This window comes from Perna viridis, chromosome 8 (genome assembly GCF_037379345.1).
Source record: "Perna viridis isolate PV_CMFRI_1.1 ecotype Kerala chromosome 8, ASM3737934v1, whole genome shotgun sequence".
Classification (NCBI taxonomy): domain Eukaryota; kingdom Metazoa; phylum Mollusca; class Bivalvia; order Mytilida; family Mytilidae; genus Perna; species Perna viridis.
The window spans coordinates 22,287,092-22,307,591 of NC_142452.1; the positions used below are offsets into that span (position 1 = coordinate 22,287,092).

At 31.5% G+C, this 20,500-nt stretch overlaps 1 protein-coding gene across 2 annotated transcripts; it reads left to right on the forward strand.

The window, feature by feature from the left end:
* Positions 1-1,538: 1,538 nt before the first annotated feature.
* On the forward strand, positions 1,539-18,414 carry LOC148609848 (uncharacterized). Of its 2 annotated transcripts, XM_088541267.1 has the most exons (5): positions 1,539-1,656; positions 4,568-4,737; positions 5,972-6,257; positions 7,389-7,406; positions 12,470-18,414. In XM_088541267.1, exons 2-5 carry the CDS (start codon positions 4,606-4,608, stop codon positions 14,497-14,499), a joined length of 2,466 nt encoding a protein of 821 aa, XP_088397393.1. In that variant the 5' UTR covers positions 1,539-1,656; positions 4,568-4,605; the 3' UTR covers positions 14,500-18,414. The 2 variants fall into 2 exon arrangements, with proteins under 2 accessions (XP_088397393.1, XP_088397394.1); XM_088541268.1 differs by lacking the exon at positions 7,389-7,406.
* The last annotated feature ends 2,086 nt before the right edge of the window (positions 18,415-20,500 follow it).

Consider the following 20,500-nt stretch of genomic DNA (forward strand, 5'->3'; position numbering starts at 1 on the left):
AGAAATTCTGTTCACGTAACCAATTATTGTTTCCTTCAGCGGAGTAATAAAAAGAGATTTTGTGCCTACAATTTGAAAGGTGGACATTCAATTTTTTGCTAACTATATTTTTATGCTGGAATTAGATGCAATTACTTTGTTCACGAGATTTGAGAAAAAAAATGCCTTGATATAGTATGCTACAGGGCGGATCCGGATTTTCAATTTGGGGGAGGGTAATAAAAAGCCCGTGTGGAACGATCGGTGTTCGCAAAAATATATGATTAAATGAGAAACCTCAAATTTGGGTCTATTGGCTGTCAGAAATTTAAACAAAAACAAAAAAAAAAACTTTCTAGCAGAAAAAAGATACTATTGACTATTTACAAAATTCTGCTGCCCATAATATGTCGTTCGTACTTTACGCAAAAGTGACTAAAACCCTCAAAATCCTAGCTAAAACACTGAAATCATATATCCTTCTAAAGATTAAGAGTAGAACGTCCCTTCAACTATAATTTTTAGTACAATCAAAATAATTTTCTGTTTGTTCGACTGATTTTTTAAGAATTATTTGTTAAGGCTATATGTTCAGTTGGTTAGAAATTAAGGATGTTCGTTCCTTTGTTCCGTCCACAACGTCATTATTAAAAAAAAAAACACACACATAAACAAAAACAAACATAACGCTACAGCTGCAGTAGCATACCTACAATGGTATGACCTTCAATTTGTCACAAATATTCTAAACAATTTTGAAAAAAATAACCCATTGGTTGTTCTATGATCTGTTAAACGCACAGCCACTTGGGTCCAGGATTTTTTTTTTAATATTTTCTACCAAAAAAGAAGAAAACTTATCATTTTTAACCTAACATTAGCAAGTTCTATCAAACTTTGGCCATTTTTCGCAATTTTGACCAAGTAAAATTCAGGGGGAGGCCTGGTCAAAATTGAAAAAATATGGCCAAATATTCGTTAGAACTTGCTAATAATGGTAAAAAACAATTTTCGACTTTTTTTTAAAATTATTTCCCCGTCTTTTACACTTCAAATGAAAACGACAAACTCCGAGAGATTGCTTAAAAGATTTGAATAAATGAGTAAAAGCAAAGAGACTACGAAAACATATAATGATGGACACGATATTAATAACCATCATCGACCAAACCAAGAACAAAATACTAAAAAATAATGCACCACTGTACAACAACTTAAGTTTAACGGAGCAACCTGGACTCCACTAACAGAATTTCATATGTTTGTTATTTATAAGGCACCGACTCTACACTGTTTGCTTGACTTGACTTGATTAAAAACCAGCCAGTCGCATAATAGTTGAATATTTGTTGCATTTAATGCCTATTTCGATATTTTGTTTGGTTGTTTCTATCAGTTTCGCTAATTTTTTATGTTCCGATTCATTTCGTTTTGCTTCGTTTTATTTCGTTTCGTTTCGATTCATAACGTTCCGTTTCGATTTGTTTTGTTTCATTTCGATTCATTTTGTTTCGTTTTGATTTCGTTTCGCATATTACAGGTATCCGAGAAAGTGAGTACCGAAAGCCACTTCCTGTTGTCGTGACAGCTTGTCATAGAAGAAAATGAAAATGAAACTTAGTAATTATACGAAAAAAATCAAAGTTTAATGAGTCCTATTGGTTTTGAATAACAAAAGTATGTAGATATCTTAAATTTCAAGTATAACATAATAGAAAAACAAAAGAAATAACTGACTTAACCATGTCAATCCTACTTCTGACAGAAGTCTGTTTTGTATGATCTTCATCTGAATGTCTAGAACTTTTATAATGCATGTTCAGTGCAATGATATGTTCTAATATGAGCCAGATGAAACCTGAAATGTTCCGAAGAAACATAAATTCATATTTTTTTCATTTTTGTCATCCCTTCTGCTGTTGTATTTGTATTCTAATTATAACCTTCTGTTAACTGCAGTGTGATTTGAATTGTCCTAATAAACTCTCAGAATTATCATTGGCAAAGTTCACCAGCATGCATCTCTGGGAATAGTGGGTTGTCATGGTCTGAAATATCTTTGGGTTGAATTGTCCAGCATTTGTCATGTTCGTAAGGAATTTATGGATAAGATGAATAATGTCATTTTCAGACACCTTTGGGAATGATCAAAGTGGGCTGTTTTGATCCTCCTTATCTTGGAAAAACCTATAGTACAGAAAGAGACATACAGTGACTGAACACTGACATTTGCACTTTTAGAGTGTTTCTCAATATTTTTTTTTCTATAAGAGATAATTTGTTACTTTCTTTTATATTGTTAGTTTTAAGCTCTACCACTTTAAATACAGAAAAAAATCTTCAAAGACTAAAAAGGTATTTGCAGTCACTCTAAAAGTGGTACACCACTATGTCAGTGTTCATGCAGTCATGGTATGTCTCTCTCTCTGTACTGTAATTGATTCAATTTGTATTAAATTATCAAAGCTAGTGAATGCTTTCTATAGACTTGTTTGGTTCTATATCACATTAATATGATGAAGGTGAAAACTTTTAATGCTCCCAAAGAATCATTAATTAAAAACATTTTTGATAATTTTTGTCAGCTCTGATTTGATATATTATACTTACGACCTTCAAATATGATAAATTTTGTATTGATATACATGTATGTCCTAAAGCATTATACTGATTGTCATGGTCTGATATTTCTATTGGCCGAAATGTCCGGCAATCATACGGAATTATTGGTTGTCATGGTCATAATTTGACATAATTTTCGTAAACATTTGGGCGCCATACTTCAGAATATTATGGCCAACCCAATCTTGGAAAAGCTGTGATTTGATTTGTATTTAATTTTCAAAACTAGCAAATATTTTCTGAGACTGGTTTGGCTCTCAATCACATATATTCGAATCTCTATGTGTTGAACTCGGATTAATCGAAATCTCTGACAACTCGAACTGATTGCAAAGCCCCAGTAAAATTCCCCCTACTCTAATACATTTATACCTCGGATGACTCGCACTCAAAAGAATTGAAACCTCAGATAACTCGAGGTAATCAATCAGTCCCCTCAATAGGACTTCAAGGTTAATTAACCCTGATGTTTCGAAGTCAATTAAGTAGTCGGAAAACTGATTGCTTTTTTACAAACCTTGGACGAAGTGTGTTTTAAAAACAGTTAGCACGGCTTTTAAATTTTATTTATTGACACTCTTTCTGGTTTGATTTGTTTATGTAACTAATTTAAAATTGCGTGAGTTGTTAAAAGAAACGAATTCTATGAATAACACGTTGGAATTTACTCCAACAGTGATATCAGATATTTTGATAAAAGAAAAATTAAAAATACAGATGAATTGTAATGTAATGGTATCTGGCTATTTAATGAAACACACAATAGTAAGAGTATTTCAACGACTACATTTGTTTCACTAGTGAATTTGAAATTTTATCGTAATAATATAGAGCACATGGTTTTTAAGATACTCCTGATTGTGAATCAAACAAAGCAGTATATTATGAACTATGACGTTTTTTATGTAGAAAAAGTAAAAAGGAAATTTCACTAAAACACTCCATGCTATTCAGCATTTCAAATATGATATACAACGTACAAAAAATATCTTGCAATATGAAAAGCAAGACATTACGAAGTACCATGTAAAGTGAAGTACATGTACATGTACAACAAATGATGTAAATTCAGAAACAATCATTGACCAAACTACTGGTATATCCAGTTTATCCTCGACCTCGGATTACTTGAACCTCAGATAACTCGAACATTTTTGCATTGTCCCGTCGACTTTGACTTAACGAGGTTCAACTGTATATACAAGTATACGCAAATGAAGCTGCCATTATGCAGTTTTTCAGCTCCTGAAAATGAAGGTACAAACCGGGTATTGATGCTTTTTCTTGCCATAAGTATACAGAAACAAGTTTATTATACAACCATAAACACTCTCTTCGGAGTGTATAATCATCCTTTCATTATACAAAAAGATTAGTCGCCATGATGTTATTTTTAAGCTCTTGAATGAAGATGCTCCCTTCAGGAGTGTACAACCATCATTTGACTAGTCATCCACGTTAAGTTTTATCCCACAAACAAAGTTAGGGGTATTATAAACCACCCTGTTCACCTTTTTGTCAATCAAAATATTTTATAAGCCCAATTACCATTGCTCAGTTGATACATGAATGTTGACTACATTAAAATTTTGTATATGTTCATTTGTACATGTGCATGTACCAAATTAATTAGAATTAGAGAATGTCCATAATATGTAGGGATTATATGGAACAATAAGTAATTCTTAATTTTAATTATATATATAATTACATTACTACCCATATACGTGTATGTTCAAAGTTAAGTTGTGACTTTTATTCTGTACATGGTCTTCTATATTGGCAGGCTATTTGGTACTGGCATTTTTCAAATGGAACTGTTTTAATCTGTTATTTAATTATACCTACTTCAGTATTGAGTTTAATGTTATTTGGTTCAAGTAAGAATTACTATATGTTGTACATTTAAGTACATATCCTTGTTGATAGATGATATAAGAATTAATCATTTGCTATATAATTTCAGACGGATAAAGAAAAAGATACATGTTTTATTAAGGCAAAATGAATGAAGACGAAGATTTGATTTATGACCAGACTTTGTTGCTGAGGAAAGAAACTAAGCAAGCAGGATACTCCAAGTGGTGTCAAAAATTTTCCAAAACACTGTGCTTATCATTAGCTTTCTTCACCTTGGTATGTAGTTATTTCATCACATGTAGTTCTGAATGTTTTTGATTGTTCACAAAGACTTTTCAAAAATACAAATATTTCTGGTTTAGTTTGTCACTTGAAATCAAAGAAAGTACCAAAATATTATGATTATAATTCATTACCTGACCATTTCAGGTGAATAAATCTTATTACCTTAAGCTACAGTGCAGTAATTTGTTTCCATATTTTGATGGTGGAAATCAATACATATAGTGATGAGCTATATACTCTTTATAATATTTCAGATACACTGTTCATGTTGTACTTTAGTAAAAATAAAATATAGGTTACATAATGATTGAAAGTTGGATAATACAAAACATTGACTTTCATGTAAGTTATTTAAATTTAATTTCAACATCATAATAATGGAACCTGGGCAAGTTTGTTATAATGTTGAAATAGAATAAAACCAGTTGATATTTTGCAAATCTCAAGTTTCATGACTTGTGAAAACTTTTTCTCTATGAAATATTCAAGCACTTTCAACATGCCCTGGTGGAAAGTCTAAAAAAAAGACCAGTTGTTACAAAGTTACTTTCCACCAATCAGATTTTATTAACAGTGCATCACACAAGAAGCAATCAAATTGGAAAACTTCTTGGTCACATGTTCTAACAATTATATAGCTTCTTGAGATATTGATTAAACAGCAAAATCATAGATAAGTAAATGCTTTCCAAATATCATATGTCAGATGTAATTACTCTATTCCAAGAGTTCACATTAACCAATAACTTCTTCTTTTTTTGCTCACAAAAGTGACTTAAGATTTCGAAATCCTAGAAAAAAATTGGTTACATATGTGAGTATATTGTGCTCCCTGAAACACTAGTATTTCTACATTGTAAATGCTAGCAACTTATTTCAAGCTAAAACATTTCTGTATTGTTGTTTGCATTATCAGTAAGTTGGGTCTTATACACATGTAATTACATGTAATTATTCATATCAGGATATATTTGTTTTTAACATTAAATTACCATTTAGCAATACAACACTAGTGATTTTGTGAAGGAATATATTTTTTTGGTTTTAAATTGACTACTTATTTTTTAGTACATGTATTTTTTTAAGTTATGTACACATACATATAGTTAGTTTCCACCATTGTTTATACAACTGCATAAGTATGTAAGTTTGTGCTGACTAAAATCAATTATATGTACAATGTATTTCTTATGTTTATAAATGATTATTTGTTGTGTATTTACAGGGACTATGTATAGCTATACCAGGGCCTACTTTACTGGATCTTGGAGACCGTGTAAACACAGACACTACTCATATGGCCCTGATTTTCTCAGCCAGATCAGTAGGCTACCTACTTGGAGCACTGATTGGTGGATTCCTGTTCGACATATTTGACAAGCAGCTGTTGTTGACGGCCACACTATTTTTAGCATCAGTTGCCACAGTAATTATTCCATGGGCTGCAACTCTAGTGATCCTTGCTGTGATGTTTTCATTACAGGGTGTAGCTATGGGTTTATTAGATACGGGTGGGTATATATTGTACCTTTTAAGCTTTTAAACCTCAATGCGAGACATTTATATGGCAATTCATCACATTACTAACTATAAAATACAGTTTATCTTCTGTGTATTTTATATTATGCTTTATTGCTCTGAGGTAATGACTCTTGTAACTAGGTACTTCAAAGATAATGATTTTAGGGTTTCTGATGGCTTGCACCTTTTTTGTGCATATTATAATATGTTATAATCAGTCATAATAAGTGTATTTATTTTACATGTCAAGAATTGAATTTAGAAAATGTCTCTTTTCTTAATATAACAACAAAAATGTATCAAAGTAGAATATTCAAAATCAATCCATACTTAATTGATTATAATATTTACGGAAGTAAAATTCCGTACAAAAATAAAATAAATCTTCCTTATTATATAGATAGCAGTGTTTTATCGAATGTTCCCACTGTAATAAATTTTGATAATTCACACTATGAAATAAATTTGGTAATTTCACTCTCGCGCTTTCTCCTGCCAAAATGTCACAACTTTGATATCAATCCGGTTATCACAGAATTTAAAATTCATATAAAAAATATCGATAAATTATGAAGAAAATCTATATAATAAATAGGATAATCAATTGGTTATCATGAATAAACAAAATATTATCACTTGTGCCAAGAAGGACGAGGATTTAACTCATGCCGGAACAAGTTCCACACACTCGTTAAATCTAGGCGATCTTCGGCACTTGTGATAATATTTTGGTTATTCATTCTTTCCAATTAATTATCCTATTATTCTTGACAGTTTAATTAAACTATTTATTTCATAAGAATCAAGGAATTAAGTCAAGATTTTCAATATAGTTTGGTAAAATGAGTTATAATTTCATTGAAATATACTTGAAATTGAAATTTGAAGGGCAGATACATGTAACTTTGTCAAAAATCTCAGTCACTGTCTTGTGAAAGTTCCAAACATATCAAGAGATGCAGAGATCACAAATAGAGAAGACTTCTTTGAATACAATTATATTGTAAGATTGGTTTTGATATACAAGTTTCAGATACTTCCCATTTTGCCTGATTCTTACAAAGACTTGCACTTAATGAAATACGAAATTTTAAATGAAATAAAAATAAGCTATATTACAGCTTCTGTAAGGAATGATGGTAAGTATATGTATGGGGTTTCTACTGAATGAATAGGAACATGTTTGATTTAGATGTAACTAATTATAAAATTCAGTATGAATCAATCATTTCCCATACTCATTACTGAAGAAGAATTTTGTTCACTACGTTCGAATTGAAGGGGCAATAGAGCCATTTTGTAGCCTTTATATTTTGGCAAAAATTTGAAAATTTGAAACTATTTACAGTAAAAAAATTTTTGGGGGGAATTATTTAATGTATAAATAAAAATAAAATAACCGTATAACAGTATAAACTTGTAAAACATACATGTATTTAATAAAATAAAGAACATTGTAATTTTTAATTTACATAGTATTGAGATATTGATAGATGGGAATGACATGTTGTAGAAATTTTACAGTTTTTGTTGGGTTTTTGACTTTTTTTTAACAGGTTTTTTTTTATTGACAAAATATGTCAACACCTAAAAATCAATTTTATATGTAACATTGATTGATTACCAATGAAGATACAATGGATCTTCTCTGTGAGTATAACTTGTTTTTTTCTCATGACAGTTTTTATACACAGAAATATGCAGCAGAAACCTGTTATTTTGTGTTGTTTTCATATTTTTTAAAATGCTTTAATTGTAAGTTCAAGGTGACATAATGATGTAAGATCATCTATATTCTTCATTGACCAATTATTCTTTTATTTGTCAACTATATATTCAGAAAGATATAATACTTTAAGGCTGAAAATGTCTTTTATTGACTCAACTCAATTCTTAATTTTGAAAAAAAAGATTATACAATATATTCATGAAAATTCTCAATATTTACCCTAGAAACTAAATGAATTCACTAAATTTCAACAAACCATGAAAATATTTACAAGTGAACGATAATACTTCAATAGTAATCTCTGCATGTTAGATCTGTCTTGTATTGATGTGTATGTGCTGGCAAAACATGATGATTAGTAGGAACATGGTCTTGAGAATAACATCATTCATCAAACTTTTCAAAACCCATAGGAGGATTCAAAAAGGTGGGGTGGGATCATAGTAGCCTGCCTCCTTAAATCAGTTGATTTTATAGAAAATAAAAAATGTGTATATCTAGTTACAACTGGCACTCTTCCAATTTCCTTATGTTTGGGAATTATTTTCAATTATTAACATCCATTGCACAATTTTCTATCAACATTCTTTGGTAATTTATATAGAAATACTTGTACATGTACACTGATCAATTTTCTATCTACATTCCTTGGTAATTTAAATAGAGATATATGTACACTTCATTTCATTTGTATTTTTATCCCATTAAACATGTATGCATGTAATAATTTTTCATATTCTACTATTCATTAGTATCATAAGGTATGAATGTTCCTTAATGACTACCTAAGTTTGCTTCTTCTCCTCTTGCTAGTTTCTCAATTTTTTTTTTTTATTATTTTCAACATCCAAATGTGACCAGCATTTTAACTAAGCATGGTAAAATATGTGAATTTTTATACATACTCCAGTATTCAGTCATAATAATCTTTGCTTGGTATGTTAAAAAAAAAAGGTAACTGAATTATTGCAGAACTGAACCCAAATGACCATAAAGTACAATGTACACCATATTTATGATGGTTAGTTTTTCCAAAACAAACTTTTTTTTTGCTTGAAGCTGAATGTGTAATGAATAATGATAAAAATTGCTAATAATAAATATTGCAAATGATGGAATTGCAAAGGCAACTAAATTGAGGGGAACTTAATTACAGTGTTACAAAGGCTAACAAGTACCCTATTACTAAAATTGTACTCATGTACTCAGCAGTGAGTGAGCCTTCCTAGTGAGTTCCTATCCTTAATATAAACAATTGAAAACAGTACCGGATAGGTTTAAGATAACTTCTAGATAGGCCAGACTTGCAATTGTCCATTTTCCAAATTATTCAAAGATGAACATCAATCTCACTGCCATTATATCTAGAATGGATAATTTAGTTAAAACTGTAGAGGTTGTGGCTTAACTATTAGCTCACCAGTTGATCCAAAGGTGTAAAGAAATGAAGTATCAACTTCAAGTTGCTGATTAAACAAAACAACATCTAGATGACCTGAATTACATTTTTGGTCATCATCAACTGTGAATTATTCATATAGTTACGCAATGTTAAAAAAAATCAAAAGCTTGGACTTCATTCAGTGTATGTTTGACATTGTTAGTATGTAACCAAAAGGACATGGTTGCCATAGCTACAATATATAAACATAACATAGGTTTTTGCAGTGAACATGTTGTACTAATATCCATTTATGGATAATTGCTCTCCCCCATTTTGCGCTTATTGGCTTACAATTCAAAATTCAATATCTATGCTGACATAGAAAAAAATATTCAACTAGAAGATTGTGCAGAAATTCTTGACTACATGTACACTAACTGTTTCATTAAAACTACCATAAGTCAATTGTTTTCAAAAGTGTGTGTTCATTGAAAGCTGGTTAACAGTTTCTGCTTCTTAATGAGCCTCATTTTTTAATGAAAATATATATATATGTATATGCTTATAAATGTATATTGTATTGTCTATCGGTATCATTATGGTGCTTGGACTATGAGTTAGTTTTTACCCTCCCACTCCAATAGTGCCTTGCAATCACTTTGTCTGTTCATAACACTTTTCCATAACAGGTTCTTCAGCTTGTATTGGAGGGAATACTTGTATTTGGTATATTCCTTTTGCATAAAGACTGGTTATGTGTGTCCCCTTTTCAGGTTCCTTGCTTAACTACTCTCTGTTTCCAGTACAACTCAATACTTATGTTTTGGTTGATACATAACTTTGACAGAAATGGTGGAGTGGGGATATTCTTAGCACAATTTAGTGTTCAACATCTTATTTAATCAGATCTTAGAGGTTTTTGTTAATAATGTAATGAATGTAATGTCAGTAGTTTTTGTGAACACTTCAGCACTTACTTTAGTATTTAAACATGTTCTGCCAAATCCAGCTGTATTGTAATAAGTTTAGTCTTTTAAACTTTTAGTTTAAACTTGCATTTTGGAATATCTGATATAATATAAGTTAAAGGTAAAAAATTAAGTAAAATTAAATGTTACTTGTAAAATATCGGTAAAAATGCATTCTCTAGTAAAACAGTTTTAAAATGTCTTCAAATGAGTATACATGTGACAACTAAAATTGTTGATAATCTTTGTGCTAGAAGAATGATTTTTTTAAGTTTGCACTTTCCTCAAGGTTGTGTGAGCTATGTCATTACTTTGCGTCATTGTTAATAGCCTTTTTCAAACATCTTATCCTCTGAAATTGCTTGATTAATTGGAATAAAACTTGGCATGCATGGTTGTTCCTTAGTGTATCCTACACAAACTGTTCATTTAAAATTTTTTGAAACTTTGAAAAAAACATGGCTACTGTAACTAAAAATAGAATATTGGGGTCAAAATATAATTTTTTGCAAATAACTAAAAAACCATTGAATTTAACAAAGTTCTGATGGATTGTAATGCTGTTTACCATCAGGAGACGGTCGTACATGTATGCCAAAATTATCACAGTGATTTGTCGCCCGATGTAGAAGTTATGGCCCTTGAAACATATTTTTTTGTCATTTTTCACTTGTACAACTTTGAAAATTTTCGTCTCTGAAACTGTGTGACAAAATTTAATGAAAGTTGGCATAATTGTTCCTAAGTTTATCCTGCATAAACTGATAGTTTAAAATTTTCATCAGTTGAAAAACATGGCTGTTCTAAACATACAAAAATGTAGAACATAGGGATCAAAATGCATTTTTTGCTATTTTTTTCTCAACTATAGAAGAATGAAGATGAAAGCTACTGTTAAGATAAACATGATAATCTGAGTTGACTGGCAATATTGAAATTTTTTATTTTCACCAATTGCTTGGATTCTAAGGATTTTTGGTTTCTCTAGGAAACATGATGGTGATGATGAAAATTTGTTCTGGACGGCTATTTTCCCTCTAATTTTTATACTTGCTTAGATTTTAACAATATTTGGTTCATATAGTATTGCCTGCTGAGTTGAATGGTGATGATGAAGATGTTGTAAAGTCATGATTTAACATCATTTTAATGTTCTTTCTCACCAAATGTATAGCGGCCTAATGATTCTCCTACCCGGTGGAATAACAGGGCATTATGGGGATCCCTGCCCAGATTTTTTCCAGAGGTTCTAAAAACACCTTGAAGGCATTTCTTTTTTAGAAATGTTTTGGTAAAACATGGTAACAAAGCAGGATACCTATATTTACTTAGTTACAAATGTAATAGGGCATGGTGGGCAATTCAGGCCCAAGTTTTAAATTTCTTTGATAAGCTTGTCATTTGACTGATAAAGTGTATCACTGTCTATCCATGTTTCTGATCACTCAAGCATTCTTTTGTTGTTGAGAAATTGCTATAACTTTTGGTGGGTTATCTGTGTACATCAGATGGAACTGCCCTTTGTTTGTGGTCATTTTTTTGTTTTGGAGTTATGGAACTTTGAACAGCAATATAAGACAGAGTGAGCATTTAAACTGTCTTTAAAAAAACTGTGATTTAATCAAATAGAGATTTTAAGTAGTAGTCTTTGTAAGAACCATGCAAATTCTGTAATATGAGATACACCCCAAGAGAGGCTACATATTTTTATTTTTGTTATTAAATTGCTTTATAGGTCTGTATGATGAAATGTATAATTATTCATTACAATCTGTCTGCTCTTAGGAGATAATTCACGTTGAAAATCCAATAGTCTCTATTGAATTTTAGTGTAATTTACAGAGTTATCTTCCTTAATTTTGAATTCTACAGTACATTCTATATAATGTTTACCATCTAAAAACAAGGGTTATATGAAAAACCACCTGTAAATTTTTGTTTACTATATCATTTAAAACAAAATATAAAAAATTAGGCTTTCGAAGTATAAATCACATTTTGCATGATTCTTATCTTGAGTGCTGCTTAAAACAAAAATTAGGTAGATAAATTGCTAGCATTCAGTGTAATGTGCCTGTAGGTGACATAAATTCTTTATGATTTTTTTCAATTTTTTTGTAGGGGGAAATGTGTTTTGTGTCCGTTTATGGGGAGGAAAGAGTCCACCATACATGCAGGCACTTCATTTTGCATTTGGAATAGGAGCTTTTGTGGCACCATTGATAGCACAACCATTTTTGTCATCACCTAACTCTAATTCTACGAGTCCATTACAGGGAAATATTCCAGTGATCAAGTCTGGATTTTTACCCATCCTAAATACAAATGACTCTGTGCATGAAAGATTGAGAAGAGATGTTGGGAATGTAACATGGGAGAATAATACATCAACTATATCATCAACAGAGATGTCAATTATTTTATCTAGTCCAAATTCAACTATTCTGACGAATAGCTCCATAGTTTTCCTGACAACTAGCACAACAACTACACCACAGCCCCCTAAAGGTCATAAACCATCATTCACTAATGGAGATATGCTTCCAAATGACCACAGAGATGGAGATCAAGTAAAGAAACACCTAAATCAAAATAAAGTTATTGATGATATGAAACATGAGGTTCCAACACCAAAACCTCCTCAATCTACCACTCCTAAGGCTATCAATAGTAGTGATGATAAAGCCAAGCGACTAGAGCCAGGAAGTGATGTAATCAACTCTTCTTTGTCTAATGGTAATGAAACAGAAACTGGAGATACTGCAGGGTCATTGAATGGAACAGTTGTATCTGATCATGCAAGCCAATCCAATTCTAGTTCATCTACTACAACATCAACTCCGACTCCAACTACATCAACCACACCTAAAACTTCCAATACCACACCTACAACCACACTTCCAACTACTACTACCACAACGTCAACAACAACTACGTCCCCAACTTCAACAACCATGCCTTCAACTACTACAACTACTACTCCTTCTACAACAACAACACCTACTACTACCACAACGACCAAACCAAGCTCTACAACAACAACGACATCCACCAGAAAACCACAATCGTTACCCACTTTATCTCCTAAACTTACTCCAAGACCAACATCTCCAATGCATCCGCTGAAAACAACACAACAGAATCAAGAGAAACCCCAAACAACCTCAACTTCAGTAGAAAATACTTCAAATGAGACAGCTTCAATTTTACCTACAACCACTAAAGGTCATAAGCCTACTGAAACAAAGGATTTGTTAGACACTGTTATTGACAAAATCAAGAACATGTCTCGAATTCAGATTGCTTATAGTATCATTGCTCTGCTTCTGTTCATAAGCTCAACTCTATTTTTGGTTTCCTACTGTTTTACAAAGAGGAAGCCAGATCCAGATGATATTGACAATTACAGAGAAATGAAAATGCATGAGGAAAATAATTGTGTAAGAATGCTTACTTTGGTCTTTTCATTCTTTTTCTTCTTTTGTTATGTTGGCATGGAAACAACTTTTGGGGGACTGATCATGACCTTTGCTGTAGAATCTGCAAAATGGACAAAGTCTCAAGGAGCCATAGTAACAGCTATATTTTGGGGATCACTGGCAGTTGGAAGAGGATTTGCCATTTTCATATCCAACTGTTGTAAGCCAAGAACAATGTTAATTATTGACCTAGTTTTTATGATGATAGGTGCCCTAATATTAGCCTTTGGGGTACAACCTGTCAAAATTCTCCTTTGGTTAGGAACTATATTCTTAGGAATAGGATTGTCTTCAGTTTTTCCAACAAGTGTAACTTGGATTGAACAGTACTTTAAAATAACTGGAAAATCAACAGCAGTCTTTGTAACAGGGTCAGCCATGGGCCAGATGGTGCTACCAGTGGCTACAGGCTATTTGTATGAAAATTATGAAAAACAATATTTAATGTACATTGTTGCAGCATTAGGAGTCCTAATGGTAGTTCTATATATAATAATGCAGTGTTTAGCAAGTAAAGGTAGTAGAACTGTCTCTAGCGGATTTTTACGCTTAGATGATTTAGACACTGATGTCCCCGCCTACAGTGCTACCCATGACTCATCACGTAGAAAATTCATGCCAGTTCACAATGGATATGACTTGTTAATGCAAGATGCAGAAGAAGAATTTTGACAATTTCCTGAAAGGTTGTAAAGTTATACATGTACAGGTAAATTTATGAAAACTTAATGATTTATTTTTAGGGTATTTTGACCACCAGCCATTGTTTTGTCTTGCTCAATGTACAATCCTTTTTTCTCTTAGACTTGTTGATCTTTTGCCTGGCTCATGATGACAGAAATTTGGAGAAATTTGGAGTTGTTGTAAACAGACTTGATATTTTCCAATTTGGCCCAGTTTCATGACTCCTCAGGAAGATATGTTCTCAATAATGTCTTTAAAAGTAGGTATGAATCAGTTTCATCAATTACTACAGTAAATGGTACATATTAAAGTTTATTCCCAGTGCTATGATTATGTTGAAAAAGTAAATACTACATGTCTATGTGAAAATTTTAGATTATTTTTGGTAAATTATCCTTTGAGAGATGATGGTTTGTTTGTGAAAACATTTTTTGTCATTATAACTTTTATGTTTATGTATGTAACCTCCAATTTGTAACCAATGTATGAGAAGTACAAACCAGATTGATTTAATTTGAGTTTTTAGTTCCCAGGTCTTTGCCTCAAGGTTTAAAGTTTTCTGCCCTCTGTACATGTACATGTATGTAGATTGTATGTAGGTCTGTACGATACATTTTATTTCAGCTTGGAATCGGATACTTTTTGACACCAACCATTTTATTGGGCAGCAAAGTGAAGGGACTGGATTTTTTTTCATTATTCCAAACTTTAGAAAACCTTCAAATAAAAAATTTTAACCTTGGCTGCTGTTGAATAAAATAAATTATTTTCACATTCCCGGCCCCCCTTTTGAATAGAAAATGGCCAATACTTATTTAAACTTGATATGAATTTGAGTGTATTCAGCTCTGGTTTGCTGTTTGTACTTATTGTGTACATATGTTTTTGTCACAAATTAACCATGAACTTCTTTATGACTCTTCCTTATTACAGAAATGACAACTTTTAAATCATTGATTTTATAATTGGCACATTCAAATCTTATGCACAAATTTCTTCTAATTTATGGCATGTACAGTATACATGCTTTTATATTCTGAAGTTTAATGAGCAAAAGCGGCCTAAACATTAAAATGTATGGGTCTGTATTTCATAAAAAAAGATTTGAACAAAGAAGTACATGGGTAGTGCTTCATGCCTACAAAAAAGTGGTACTATTTTTTTTATAATTAACAAGTTCAAATTTCTTTTAAAACTTTATTTTTGTGAGGTTTAGAAACAGAATGAAAAATGTATAATCTTAAAGTTGTTAAGATGAGATTGTTATATGAGATTGGTAACTGCAGGGTTGTATACGCTTTAAAACATTGATGATATATTTTTTGTATTTTGATATGAAGATATATATCAAATATAAACCAAAGCAAGATAATGTACTGAAATCCACCTAATTTTATACATGTACGTGTAATTAGAATATTCTGTGATGATGTGTTGGTTTTGTTTAATATGATATGTTATTTGTGCATTGTTTTGGTTGTATTTTTATGTTCCATTAAAATGTCCATTAAAATGTGGCAGTTCAAAATCTAAACTCTTTGGTTATTTCAAGTTACCTACAAAGTTTAACTTTTGAATTATTATTATACACAGACAAATGTGCCACACATGAGAATCATATGGTTTGCATCATATGATTATCATATGAATCAAGTTTCTTATGATAATCATATGTTTCAGTTAACATATGATAATCGCTTGGTTATCATATAATAATCACAAGTTTTTCACAAACATATGATTATCATATGTTTTCAAGCCCATATTATCATATGAGAATCATATGATAATCATATGACTACCACATGATAAGTATAATATGATTTTCATATGATTACCATATGATTATCATATGAATCGAGCACCATATGATTATCATATGTGGCACGTTCGGCTGTGTATTACCCGGGAGTATACAAATTATTTGAAGAACAAATTTATTCAATTTTAAACTTTGTATTCATTAATACCAAAGTCACAGCTGTTTTTTTTAATAAGTGATTCAGATGCTAGATAGGGATCCACTGAATATCCTGTACTTGTCATTTTTCATTTGACTATTGCTTGTTATGCTATATTCTGATTCCAATTGAAATTGGTGTGATATGTTATAAAGTAAAGAGATTACCATACTTGTATTTATCAGGTCATATTATGGTGTTTCAATTAATATACACACTTGGGTTTTGTATAATTACTTTTGTATTAGGTAGATTGACAATAATTTATTTTTCAGAAGGGACCATAACACAAATGGATGGTTGTTTAGACTTGTTATGGTTGTTAACATTTTGGAATTAAGAGCTAATGGAGAGGTCATAATGAATTGGATTAAACAGTTTATAACTGCTTGTTTCTTGACCCAATTGAATGTGGTTTGATATGGCATCTTTTCTTTTTGGGGGTCCTTTGATATGGTAATTTGAATTTTGATATTGGGTCTGATTTTCAAGATAGTCAACATGGAGGTCAGTGATTTAACTTTGTATGATTTAAAAAAAATGAGTTGCTATGATTCTGAATTTGAACATGTTAAATCATGATATGTACAAGTCCAATTTTAAGTTCTTTGACCACATATATTTTGTGTCAGAACACATTATAATTAAAATCCAAATGCAGAGAAGCATCTTCTTTGAATGTGTATAGTTTACTTGCCCAACATTGTGCAAGGTTCAACATCTGGGACTATAATTATCATATTGATGCATGCTCCAGAGTATTTTGTTTCCTTGTGATGCTTCCTTTCAACACAATATTGCCCAGTTTTGCCAATTCAAGTTAGTTTGTTTTAAGTTAAGTCATTATAATTTTATGTTTGCCTATTGATAAGCTCAGGTCGTTAGTAAATATATTATATTGTGCCTTGTTTGTAGTTTTTTGTTTAGACACATATTGTTATTTCTATGACAATGTATAAAGATACTCATTATGTTAGATTTTAAACTTTATAAATTAGTTTACTATATAGGATTTTGCATTTACCTATTTGGTTTTGGGTTATGTAGGTTTTTGGTAGCCCAACGGGCTTTAAAAAGTGACAGTGTATTTGTTTTTGGCCTACAAGCCTGCTTTTTGCTTATCTGCTTACTTTTTTTTTCATTTAAGTAGCAATCTTTATAAAAATCAGACTGAAAGTGATTCATGCATGTCAAAAATCCACTGAATTTAGTTTCATTTCTTGTTAAGAAACTGTTATAGATCACATAATCAGTCTTTGTATTTCATCTGGGGTTTGCACTTTAGAGATAAAATTTGTATAGATTGTACATGAAATAAGCACTATGCAAGAGTTATTGTTCTTGATTTGGTTGATTTTAGTGGGATATCATAGGTTTTTCTACACCATGAATCACCATACCATAGGCAGTGTCTGAATTTTATATGGACTGGTACTTAATCTTCTTTCACATGTTGCCTTGTTATATTTTTTTTTTAAACAATTTGTGCAAGTTATTTTTTCCCTTAAGAAAAAATATATTTTCACAATTTTAACCAAACAACACATTTAGAAATTGATATGCAGTAACATATATGTCACCTTGTATAGGCATCTAATAAAAATGGAATTAACACTTTCATCATTTGCGTCCACATGTTGCTTGTATCAAGAACAATGTCTCACAATAATGATAAACAACATTATTCTATGAATTTGTCAATTTGAACTTGTTTATAAAGCAGAACAATTTGATTACTTAAGATAATAAATCATAACTTTCTACTTAAGAACAAATGAAGTGAGGTACACAGTGTATAGATTGAACAGCTATGGTTTAATTCTTATGGTATACTGAATTATGTGAAATGTTTGAATCTGATCGCATTTAAAATGCCAATGATCGTGTCTGTCACATTGTTATATATTATACGAATTTTATGTATTAAAGCATTGATGTTGCATACTTTGTTGTTTATAACACAGTGTTCGTCCATGCATAGTAATGACTAATAGAGGAAACCTCACAAGGTCAATCCATAACATCAAAAGAACTTTTAGTAAGGTACCATTAATTGTTGAAGGAATATGAACTTAAATTGCTGGCGAACAACGAGGTGCATTGATCTATTTAGTAGAAGTAAGTATGAAAATGATTTTTTTTATTCCTCCAATATCAGTGGAAACAGACATCATGATTATCGAAAATCGAGATCCATTTCACACACCAAAACCATGTATCATGAAGGACCCTTAAAACATGACAATACGATCCATGCACAACTATATATAAATAATATAGACAATGCAATACTCTAAGACATAGTATACTACGCCAATTGAAAAAGAACATTACTGCAAAATACAATTTGAAAAAAAAATCATGACACTCTTACCGTACCGGTGAACGTTCCATGCTTACTGTTTAAGTGTGGCCCGTGTTGGTCATGACCTTTCGTTTCTATGTGCGTATTATTTTGGTTTTTGCATATTCTTTGTTGTGTGTGTGTCTATTTTATACGATTGCTAAAAATTCTGGGGGTGTAGAAAAGCAAAGGACGTTTACCCTTACCGGTGCACCTGGTCCATGCTCCCAGTTTTTAATACAGTCCGAGTTGCTTATTTGCTTTTGTTACTTTGTATTTATTATTTTAGTTACTTTATGCTCTTTGTTGTGTATGTCTGTTTTCCATGTCTGGTCTTTGTCCCTGAATTACATTCTTTTGATTACCGCTAGAACCTTGGTTCCCTTGATTACTCTCGTATAATGGTAGCACCGTGCCGTTGTTGTCATTCGTTAATTTCGTTTATTTACGATAATTAGTAAAATTATCTGATCTTTTGAAATTTTGACACGTTCCTATGGGGCAATACGGAGGCCCCTTTATTTTTTTTTAAATAGGGAAAATAGGTGTTATCATTGGAATTGACAGAAAAAAGTTAATTTTTAATCTGATTTTGATTACCTAATGTCAATGTGTTCCTTACTGAATTATGTTTTTAGAGTCCTTTTCAAAAAACTAATTTTTAACAGTTTCAGAGGTACAGGGGTCAAAATTGGGCCACGACTACATAGGTCAACTGTTTTATTTGTTCAGGTACTCAATGAAAGTCCCTGCCCTTGTAACTTTTAAATCATATGTCAGATATTTGTTTAAAGGTACAATCCCCCCACCCAATGAACTTTTTTTTTATTTTTGGTTCAATTTTGAAAGTTGTTTTAATGAATTCCTTACGAAGATCTCTTCTTGTGCTATTCTCTTACGGTATTTTAGTTATATGGATGATTATTCAGAGGGACCAAGATTCTAAAGGAAATCAAGAATATATTCCAAGGATAAAGACCCGACAGGGGAACTAAACACACACAACAAATACCACAAAACATACAAAATAACACACACAAAGAAACAAAAGTAAACGAGCAATGTGGACTCTATTAAACACTCCGAGCAAGGACCAAGTGCAACGTTATAATAAGTGTCTTCTGCTGTTCTAGATAAACCCACCGAGTTGTTCCTGAACTGTCCATTTCGGGGTAGACGATAGAGGAAAAGAAAACTACGACACGCTGAACAAATTGGTTCTCATGGTGCAGATGGATACACCGTAACGATCTACGAGTTCATAATGATGAAACAATGGCCAAACGATGTTTTGTCTTTAAAGCGGAACAACTATAAAGTCAGTATAGTAAGAGTGAAGGAATAGGTGATTGAGTAGCAACTTGTTCCCACTGGAATGCCGACCGTTTATTGAAAAATGCGTCCAACAAACTTGACAAATACGTTGTCGATTAAAAATTCCTACATTTTGATAACTTCTCTTTCAGTACATTTGGAACATTATATGGAATTGTCTGTACAAAGTATGAGGAATATCTACCATGCGCTATGTGTCTGTATATAAATGTCTATTCAGGAGTAACAACGGTGTATAATATGTTTGAATCGGGATTTTCACTGAGTATGGGGAAGAGTACTTATTTAAAGGTTTAAAAAATCATAGTTCTTGAAGCTATTGTATTCTGATAACAATTTAGCATTGAGG

Coding starts and splice junctions, on each gene's coding strand:
- LOC148609848 (XM_088541267.1), top strand. CDS start 4,606: ATGAATGAAGACGAAGATTTGATTTATGACCAGACTTTGTTGCTGAGG. Junction 4,738..5,971: donor CATTAGCTTTCTTCACCTTG/GTATGTAGTTAT, acceptor GTGTATTTACAG/GGACTATGTATAGCTATACC.